The 10,869-nt window shown below is 36.5% G+C and overlaps 2 protein-coding genes across 3 annotated transcripts; one reads left to right on the forward strand and one right to left on the reverse strand.

Annotated features, from left to right (window-relative positions):
* Positions 1-206: 206 nt before the first annotated feature.
* LOC104703834 (O-fucosyltransferase 15) lies at positions 207-3,614 on the forward strand. Of its 2 annotated transcripts, none has more exons than XM_010419919.3 (10): positions 207-857; positions 1,265-1,357; positions 1,464-1,563; positions 1,655-1,716; positions 1,806-1,894; positions 2,000-2,120; positions 2,204-2,347; positions 2,424-2,761; positions 2,844-3,084; positions 3,186-3,614. In XM_010419919.3, exons 1-10 carry the CDS (start codon positions 378-380, stop codon positions 3,492-3,494), a joined length of 1,977 nt encoding a protein of 658 aa, XP_010418221.1. In that variant the 5' UTR covers positions 207-377; the 3' UTR covers positions 3,495-3,614. The 2 variants fall into 2 exon arrangements, with proteins under 2 accessions (XP_010418221.1, XP_087313743.1); XM_087457617.1 differs by having other exon boundaries at positions 249-857; positions 1,806-1,903.
* A 2,797-nt stretch (positions 3,615-6,411) lies between these two features.
* On the reverse strand, positions 6,412-10,657 carry LOC104703836 (subtilisin-like protease SBT2.4). The gene is made up of 10 exons (XM_010419920.3): positions 10,386-10,657; positions 10,157-10,301; positions 9,339-9,751; positions 9,086-9,181; positions 8,913-8,982; positions 8,533-8,815; positions 7,892-8,235; positions 7,373-7,640; positions 7,016-7,288; positions 6,412-6,897 (listed from the first exon to the last, which is right to left on the reverse strand). The coding sequence occupies exons 1-10, from the start codon at positions 10,613-10,615 to the stop codon at positions 6,494-6,496; spliced, it is 2,526 nt and encodes an 841-aa protein (XP_010418222.3). The 5' UTR covers positions 10,616-10,657; the 3' UTR covers positions 6,412-6,493.
* Between the last annotated feature and the right edge of the window lie 212 nt (positions 10,658-10,869).

Consider the following 10,869-nt stretch of genomic DNA (forward strand, 5'->3'; position numbering starts at 1 on the left):
ATTACTGACACATGCTTGTAATTATTTTTGTTTTTTTTTTTTTTTGGTAGGATGTAATTATTTTTGTTTTTGACATCTATTAACTTCCTTATTTATGTTAAACAACAAACAAGCTGTAGATTAGTAGTAGACTAGTAACTAGTAAACAACACTAGTCTTGTAATCAAATTAATTATGTAAAAAGGTAAAGATTAAAAAATAATTAAAAAAAGGACAAGTGACCTTAAACTAATACCAGCGTCAATCTCAAGGATTAAAACAAAACTAAATTTTCAGACAAAGAAAAAAAAAAGAAAGACACAAACACACTCTTCTCTCTTTCTTAACAAATCATTCTCTCACAAGAGGGGAGAGAGAGAGTGAGCTCTGTGTTAGTTATGGCTACGGAGAGACCTGACGAAGAGAAACGAGAGACTCGAGTCCAAGATCTGATCCATGGAGTTGGAGGAGGAGGAGCTTCTCCGGTTCAATCACCGACACGTCTCGGTCCAACCCGGTTCTCTGAAGTAGCTGGAGACCAGATTCGTGATACCAGGTCGAATTTTATCGGGTCGATTTTGTCTTGGATCAACGGTGATCCGAACCGGAGTTTGAAAAATCCGGTTAAGAGAGCAAAGAGGAAACGAATCAGAACGGCCAAAACCGCCGCGTGTGTGATCGGGCTTGTAGCTTTCTTTATTTTTGTTAATTGGTTCATGCTCTCTCAGCTCCATGAAGGTCGAGCTTGGCTTCGAAGAGGTTTCTCGAAAAAACCGAATCTTAACCCGAAACCAAACCACAACCCGAAACCGAACCAGAACCCGGATCCGAACCCGAGTATGAAACGGGTGTCGGTTAAAGTGTCGGCGTCTGTACAGGTAGGTAAATTAGTTTTTTAAAAACAATGTGATTGGTTAATTTATTTTGAACTTTTTACTTTTTAACAGTCAGTTTCTTGTCAAATCAATTTCAGTTTCCCAAGTACAGTAAAAAAACGCTTTTAGTTTAAACGAAAATGTCACAAAAATTTAAAAGTTTTGGTCTAATAATACACAATTAATTCAACAAAACATTTGTTAGGGAAAAGAGAATTATAATTTGTCTGAGATTGCTAGATGAATGGTAATGCAACTATTGTTATAGGAAACTAAATAAGAATTTTCACATGTTTAAGAGTTTTTAAAATGATATTACTGTGGTAAATGGTAAGTTTATGTAATGTTTTTATATTACATGATTTCTTTGCATTTTGGGTTTTGATGTTGTGTGACTTATGATTTGGTAGCATGGAGAGAAGAAAAAGATGGGGAAACCAAAGAAGACATATAATGGAACCTATGGTAGACTGTTGGCTTATGCTGCTCATGCTTTGGCTGAGGTATTATTACTATTTGTTATTGTTTTGATTCATTTTGATATCCTTCTGATTACAACATTTCGAATTTTAAACCAAGAATCCGCCTGCAACATTGTTTCTGTTATAGGGGCAAAACAAAATTGAGCCAAAAGAGCTGTGGCGAGAACCAAAGGACCAAGCTTTGGCTTGGAAGCCTTGTGCTGATCAACGTTCTTGGAAGCCTAGTGGTCTCTTATTTTTTACTCTCCGTGAGTTTACTTCTCGTGCCAAATTAGTATTTATAAGTTTTCCTGATTTTGGTGTTTTTTTTTTGTGTAGATGGGAAAAATGGATATATAATGGTAACTGCAAATGGTGGGATCAACCAACAGAGAGTTGCTGTAAGTTGTGATTTCGTTACACATTACTTTGTCTCACTCTTTATATTGACTAACCGTTACGATTTCACGGCGACATTATATTAAAACAGGTTTGTAACATTGTTGTTGTTGCTCGGATGCTGAATGCCACACTCGTTGTTCCCAAATTCATGTTCAGTGATGTCTGGACCGATGCAAGGTAACTATTGTAAGGTTCCTCTGTTCTCTGTCTCCTTCTCTTATTATTATTGATGCATTTTTTAATGTCGACATCACATTTTGACATTCTTGATTTGGTTTATAGTCAGTTTGGAGATATCTATCAGGTGGAACATTTTATTAAGTACCTCTCTCCTGATATCCGGATTGTAAAGAAACTACCAAAAGAGCTTCAGTCTCTAGACCTTGAGGCCATTGGCAGCCTCGTGAGTTCCTTTATACCTCTTTAAATTTCTAAAACTCTTTCATCTTTGACAATTTTTCTTAAGTACTTCTTTGTCGTTTTAAGGTTACGGATATGGATGTCGTGAAAGAAGCCAAGCCCGGGTTTTACATGAAACACATTCTCCCTCTTCTACTCAAAAACAGAGTTGTTCATTTCTTTGGATTCGGAAACCGTTTGGCCTTTGACCCTATACCGTTTCAGTTACAGGTAAAAGACCTTTCTTTTAGCATTGTGCATATACTCTGACTCGTAATAATGATCCAATTTTGTTTTGGGGGAGTAGAGGCTGCGGTGTAGATGTAACTTTCATGCGTTAAACTTCGTTCCAAAGATACAAGAAACAGCTGCGGTTCTCGTTAGGAGACTACGAGATAGCGGATCACACCTCGCACCGGTTGATCCATATCTCGTCGGTCCAAAATTTGCGTCCTTCATATTGGACAAGAAAGCAGGTCCTCTACATAAGGCTTCTAAGTATCTAGCACTCCATCTAAGATTTGAAATCGATATGGTGGCTCATTCTCTCTGTTACTTCGGAGGAGATGATGCTGAGAAGATGGAGCTTGATGCTTACAGAGAAAAGCATTTCCCGACGTTAGCAAATCTAACAAAGACTAAAAAGTTTGTTCCTTTACTCTTTTTTCGCATTATCAAATCGGTTTTGGTTTCACACTGAATACTCAGTTGTTTTCTCATTTTGTAGAATGCCATCTCCGGAAGATCTGAGAACGGAAGGGCTTTGTCCGTTATCACCTGAAGAAGCTGTGCTTATGCTTGCGGGTCTCGGTTTCAATAGGAAGACCCGTGTTTTCGTGGCTGGTGCTAATATATACGGTGGGAATAAACGGTTAGCTGCTTTAACGAGTCTCTACCCGAATCTAGTCACCAAAGAGAATGTACTCTCTGAAACTGAGCTACAGCCTTTCAAAAACTTCTCATCTCAGGTGCAATGATATGAATATCCCGCGTAAAATAACTACATTTTCGGTTTATCGGTTAACTGAGCCGTGAGATTTATATTTTTGTTTTGTTTTTGGTTGTGTAGCTAGCGGTTCTTGATTTTATTGCATGTGCTGCATCGGACGCATTTGCGATGACGGATTCAGGGAGTCAGTTGTCGTCTCTAGTATCGGGTTACAGGATATATTACGGAGCAGGGAAAATGCCGACGATCAGACCGAACAAACGGAGGTTCTCGGACATATTGTTGAAGAACAATACTATAGAGTGGAAAGTGTTCGAGCAGAGAGTGAGAAAAAACGTTAGGCAGACCAAACATGTATTGGTTAGACCAACGGGACGCAGCGTTTACCGTTACCCTAGATGTAAAGAATGTATGTGTAATGAAGATTGATTCTTTGTTTTAACATTTTGGTTCTCTGAAACAGTTAAACCGCGTCATATTTTGTAGCGGCTACACATTCTAGTGGTCTTATTATTGTTAGTGTTACTACAGTTGGGCTTAAAAAGCAAATCGTCATCGCACCTTTGAGTCTTGTAAAATATTAAAACCTTCAAGCTTCTTTGATTTGGGTCACTGAGCTAGTCAAAACTACACCGTTTTTAGTTTTGATAACCGGCTTCCGATTGAACACCTAAACCAGCTCCAATCTCCTTGGTTAACTCGGTGTAGTTGACTTATCCAGTTATCATTTGATGGGCGACTTATCATTTGTATCATTTGTAATTTACAAAAAGAAGAAGTTGATGAAATCTCAAAATGTTTGAAAGAATCGAAGCCATAATGAGTGTCTTATTTATTCAACTAAAAAAACCATGTTTACATTAATATGCATTCTTTTCAAAACAAGCAAATGGAATAGAGTTTAAAAAAAATTAATAATGAAAAATTTCGATGTGGCATTTGACTTTCATACCATATGTTACCGATAATTACCGTTTCTCTCTAGGTTAACTAAGCTATAAATATTTTTAAATAGTATCAGTTAGATGATTATATTGTTAAAATAATTACTTGACAATAGTTGTGCATTGGAAGAAAAGTCGACATAAACGGGCCATTCCAAACAATAGAGTATAATGGAGCCTGTTCCAAAGGGTTACAACGGTTACTTCTTTCTTCGAGGAGATTGTAGATTCAGAATATGTTAGCCACTTTGATAGTTAAAAATATCTATAGCACATATTTTTAGTTCAATGTTTATTGGGGTGAATGACCAAAAAAATCTATTCGACGTGTAATAAACTAGTTGGGTTAGACTGATAATCCATTGTCGGTTATATTAGATGTTACATGGTCATTATTTTTAATTATATTATATATACAATATGTTACTTGGTGATAAAAAAAAAGAAGTATAAATTGTATAACTATTAATCAATCGTTTAATTCATCTAAATGGCCGTATAGCCATACAAATTATGAATATACCAACTTAGTCAAAATCAAGATGTTTTGATATTTTCAACTGTGGATGAGATGATTAGATGTTCGACTTTTAAAAGTTTGTATTTTCTAGTTTACAAGAGAATCAACCTAATAATTTGTGCATAATATGACCAAAATAATCTACATCATCACAAATAGCTCCCAAGGCACAACGCACGATAAACTCTTTTGTAGTCAAAATTCTAGATAATCCATCGAAAAAGTATATTTTTTTTTTAAAGAAAAAAACAACATCTAAAACAATCAGTTAGAAAATATTATGGAAGGTTCATCCTTAGCACAGTCAGCCTTAGCAGCCTTCCTCTTTCTAAATTCAGCATCCCTAGTCTTCTTATTAACGTTATTAAGTGGAAGGTTTAAAACCTTGTTGCCTTTGAGTAAGGAACCAAATTATTCATTGTTCTCTATATATATTCATTCTGCCAACAGCATATATATATATATATATATAGTTTTTTTAATCTATATGGTTTATGCATATGCAATAATGAAAGGATGTTTGTTTTAGTGTAATTAAACACATCATCGAGATGAACTAGTTTGATTGTATTTGTAAAACTCATTTTAAAAAATCAACGAATAAAATATAAATGAGGTTAAATAGTAATTGTTAAATGATTTTATTGACTAAAAATCACTAAACACTAATTAAGAATTCAAAGAGGATTTGGCATAAACTAGACATCCAAAAAAATAAAAGCTGGCATAAAGTGAATTAAACTTTTGGATAACGAGAGACGGCTACAAGCAAACATTATCGTTTGATATAAAACAAGATATTTAAATATAGTTATTTTCACTTTAAATGAAGTAAATATACTTTCATTATGATTCTTACTTTGCCGGTGTATCTTGCCTTCTTGATGTCAGGCTTGAGCGGTATGAGACAATCCTCGATATCCTGATTCTCATTTCCAAGCAATTACTTGCAAATCATGATGACATAGATCAAATGTGTAGATAGTAAACGAATATTTTGAAAGTTTTTATCGAAATTAGCATTTATATATATATATATATATATTTCAAATTTGACAATACATACAAATTTAATGGTTCTTATAATTTAAGTACCATAACTTTATAAAATTGTGAGTCCTAGCTATAATTATATATCTACACTAGATGAATCAAGAAACCATATTACTTTGATATAATAAAACCATATAAGTCATACTATTTAAAGTTAAAGTTAGCTAGAAGATTAGGTGGATAACTACCATTCTACTGAGCAACTAATTAATTAGAGACTGGTTTACACTTCAAAGACTTGTGGGTAACAATGATTCTTAATCTTGATGTTATATATGAACTAAAGTACGCCAAACATATATTGCATTAACAAAGCACAAAATGCCTCAGCCTCCTCCTCATCATCCTCGTCCCCCTCCTCCTCCTTTCCAGGACCCACCGCCACTAAGACCACCGTATCCTGAGCCGCACCCTCCTCCTCCACCACCTCCTCCTGGACCTCACCCACAACCTCCACCTCCTGGAGCTACCTGGTTTCCAAGACCCTTTGGGCACCAACCTCCTAGACCACCATAATAGTCTTCATGACAGTTTCGTCTACGTAAGTATATAATTCGAATTATATGTGATCGAAACATCTTAGAACTTTAAAGATTTCATGTGTGTAATATTAGTTTGTCCCTTTCATATGTAATAAGGGTCACATGTGTGATTATAATGTGACCTTTCATGTGTAATTAAGCTTAGCTCATATGTGTATTTGTAGTGTGACCATTTCATATGTGTAATTAGTTTGTATCTCAACTCATCACACGGTTGTAGCTTGTAACGAAGTATGCTTGCGTTTTTTTTTTTATGTATTCTAATGTAAATTTAAGAATAGAAGTAGTTTCTTGTTTACCCTTTATATGCGGTTAAATCAGTGAGAGCCGTTGAACGAATAAACAAGAAAACGAGAAAATTATATGTTTTCAAATTGTCTTAACTGACAACGGTATCCTAATAATATGGTTTAAACTTCCGGTAAGGACAACTTCACCAAATGTAAATTGGTTTAAGACTTGTGTGACATTGAACTCGATGTCCAGATCTTGAATTCTCTGTGGTGGAACGGTAAACCAAGATGGGATTAACCGTACAGCTGTACCATTGGGAGGTAAAATCGAACCAAGATATGTCTCAGTCTTGTTTGAGACGTTTTGGAAACTTCTTTTCACCACAAGAGACTCTTTAAGTGCAACTATAGTTACTGATGGATGGTTAAGGTTCGCCGGGTGGCTAAGCGTGGTGGTGCACCATACTCCGGTTGCGGCTCTAATGGTGACCGGGTTAATGTTTGGCAATGAGCACAAGAAACTTATGTAGTCTTCAAAACCTGGTCCAACACCCAAAATAGTGATAATTAATACTTAGAAATTAGAATACTCTAATTGTTTTGTTTTGTTTACGTTAAAATCACCAATTCAAGTTAAAAGTTAAAAGTTAAAAATTACCTGCGGGTAAAACCAGTCCAGGATCTATGGCTCTAGCAGGATTAACATGGCCCGCGCCATGATCGAAATGATTAGATGAAAACAATCCATTTATATCATAAGACTCAGTCGATATAACTTCACCGGAACTGTCATATTCCGTGGCCGTGGTAGAGATGGCCGATGCAATCATGGCTGGGGTCCATGAAGGATTAAGTTGCTTTATCATAGCTCCAATCCCCGCTATATGAGGAGCTGCCATGCTCGTTCCCGACAATATCGCAAAGCTTCGCCCTACACACAAATGATCAATTTTAAACTCTCAAGGGAGTAAATCATATTTGATACAAAATATTAGGGACGTAATGATGTGAAAACCTGTGAGAATAGGATCAAAGGCACTAGGGAGGCTCCAAGCACCCCAAATTTGGTGACCAGGTGCAAGGATATCTGGCTTTAGCACATCTAATAGATTCCGATTTGCATCGATAAAAGCTGGTCCTCTCGAAGAGAATCGGCTCACGGCTGGTGCTTTTCCAGCGAAGACTGAGTTTCGGCCTTCGCCAATTCTGGCACGTGCCCCGAATTGCGTCACCAGTCCTCTCTTGTCTCTAAAGGTCTTCTCTTCGTAGTACCTTAAAATAATCTAACATAAAATAAAATAAAAAGTTTCAATATATGTCGCTTAAACCTCATTGAAATAAAATTTCTATCTAAAACAAATTGCCATGCAGTCCGTATATGATTTATATGTAAATTCATCCCACATGCAAATTTAATACTAGATTAATAGTTATTTTCTTAAGATATGGCTTTAATCTAAATTGTAAATACCTAAGAAAAAACATATCATCTTTCTTTTCTTGCAATTTCTGATGGATTTGTTGATGAAATTACCTGAGCATCTGATACTTTAGGTATTAGTATACCCGGGGCAGAAAATATCACCGGTTCTGCAACATAATCCCCGTATCTAGGATGTGCAATGAGTATAAAACCCATGAAACCAAGAGTCCTGGCGGTTTGGGTGATGGCTCGAACAGTCGACATCTGATTGTAGAAACCATCAGAAAATGTACATATCACTATACTTCCAAGAACCACGGCTGGGTCAAAATTCTCCGGCCGTTGGCATTCTTCGATCTCTCTGTTTAGGGTTTGTAGAACCGAGCCGTTTGTTCTAACAGCGTCTCTTGCTAAAACTAACTTATGTTGAAGAAATGGAGCTCCAAGGGTTGGACCTTCAGTTTCAAAAAAAAAAAAAAAAAAAAAAAAGAAATTGTTACGAGTTTGTAAGAACATGGTTCAAAATTTCAAAACATAGGTGTGCTAACTTATTTGTTTGCTACAACTATGTTATAATTAATAACCAAATAAAGCGGTTATGATATACATTAAAAAACTTTTTTAGCGATGAGTACCAACTATGTATGTTAGAACTTGCAAATATTAGTTCACCACGGAAGATAAAAGATCATAACTAATTAACGCTACATTAATATTTTCCTAAAATATATTTGTTATAGTTCTTGTTTTACCTGATAGTCCAACGCCCTGAACGGTTTGGCCACCGTCGAGGATGAGGGAGGCAGGATAAGACCGGTCAGTATTTCCAGCAGCGACGCCAACGACCCAAGGACTATAAGACAACACAGAGGATGGCGACGGGCCATGATTCCCTGCGGCTTGCACCACAAATACGCCGGCTTTTCTAGCCGATAGCATTGCTAGGTCGAATATCCCGAGTACCGTCGGCTTATCTACCGGCGGTTGGTCCGGTCCAATCGACAGCGTCAACACATCTACGCCGTCCATTATTGCCTGTGACAAAATTAAATTAAAATACGAAAATAAATGAATAAAATTGATTAGAGATTCACACTAGGAGAAACACAGTCTTGTTTAGAGCATTGGTTACTTGGTCGATGGCTGCAATTACGTCAACAAGAGTTCCGATTGATGGATAAATCGCCTTGTAAACGGCTATGCTGCCACATGAACCAATAAAATAACTCGTAATAACTCGTATCATCGTTAGTCTTAAAACTTCTAATTATATTTGAGGTAATTAATATGAATGATGTGACGAACCGTGCACGTGGGGCCATACCACTGGCACGGCCGTAGAAGAAACCGTCGACGATTACCGGAACTCCGGCGTTCCCGGCTGCGATGGATGCCACGTGGCTGGACCAAACCGACCAAATAGTAAACACGTACATATAACATATTAATAAATTAAATTTATTATGGTACTGATATAGTCTACTTTGATGCATATAGTGTGTTTGGAAAGTGAATCATCAATATTTAAAAATGGTATACCAGAAAATGACATTTGTACCTTCCGTGGCCGGAAGCATCGAACGGAGAGAGGATATCCAAGGAGGAGTTGAGAGCGCCTGAAGCTCGAGCTCCGGCGGAAAAGAACCTTGCGGAGAGGAGTTTTCCGTTACAAGATCCAGAAGGAAAGAGAGGACCGGTCTCACAGTCGCCGGAGAAATTCAAACGTGAGAGGTTCGATGAGTAAGGGTTTGTGAGATCGAGTCCGGCAAAGCTCGGATGAGTAGGGTTAATTCCGGTATCCACGAAACCGATCACGATGTCTTCTCCGGCACGTCTGTTGCCGTCGTTTGAAATTTTTGGCCAGACTTGTTGAGGAAGTTCCAAGAAATCGGGAGTGTATGTTGTCATTAATTTCACTCCTTTGTCTTCTTCCACTGCCTTCACTCCTTTTGCTTTCGTGAGTTTTTTGGCCTGCAAGTATCAAATGAGGATTATTTCCGGTTTACCAAACCACAATCTGAGCAAAGATGCAACCAAACCTAGTTGAAATGGGAAAATTATTCATCATCATTCAATTTTGGTTTAATTTCGTTTTGGCGTTCTTTTGGTTTTAAAATAACAAAACAATCGGCTAATTAATATGCAAATTACCGAACCCAAATAAAAACCAAAATAAATTCGGTTTGGTAAATCCAAAACCGAACTTAATTATTTCTGGTTTTTATTTGGCATATACACCCTCTAAACCGAGTAAATCAAAATCAAACAAAGGGTTTCTGACTCTTTAAAAGTCCAAGTACATATTTTGAATCTCCCGAAGTACTAAAGAGGTCATTCAATTTCATAAATGTTGTTGACTAATAAAATTATCTTAACCTGATAAGGAGTGGTGCTGACTGCGAAAGCATTAATGACATGTTTGAAACTATAAAGCTTTGTATAACTTCCATTTTCGAGTGTGCTTCCAAGAATCTCTTCGTGAATCGCCTCAATCTTCTTTGCTTCATATGCCATGGCTTTGCTAATTTTCCAACATCAAAAAGTTATATCCGATGCTCAAGAAAATAATAATGAATCACATAATGAAAAATGTATTAATGTGAACCTGTTGATGTTTTTAGAAGTACGAAAGGCCAATGGTTCACCTTCAACCAAAACGGAGTAAATCATTTGCATAGACGAATCATCGCTTTCGTCTTTTTCTTCTGCTTTGGATAATATTGCACAAACCACTAATACAAATATACATACTATTAGCCATATGAAACTATAGGATCTTAGTTTTCTTGGGTTGGTTTCCATTAAATCTTTCTTAGGATTCTCCATTTGTTTCATTAAGATATTTATATATCGTCGAGGGTAATGAGAATCATGTTCTTGGACAACAATGCACATTACCGACGTGACCTATTTATATGCGTTACAATTTGTTACACAGTTTGTCTCATGATTAGTTTCCTATTTGTGTGAAGGTGTGATTCTTGCTTGTATGGAAACTTATTTTTCTAGTTTTGACCAAGGCAAAGAAATATTTTATTTTTAGATATTAATAATTCTTCATATTCTAAAAGAAGAATATTGGTGCTAAT

Source organism: Camelina sativa, chromosome 7, assembly GCF_030686135.1.
Source record: "Camelina sativa cultivar CO46 ecotype springtype chromosome 7, ASM3068613v1".
Lineage (NCBI taxonomy): Eukaryota > Viridiplantae > Streptophyta > Magnoliopsida > Brassicales > Brassicaceae > Camelina > Camelina sativa.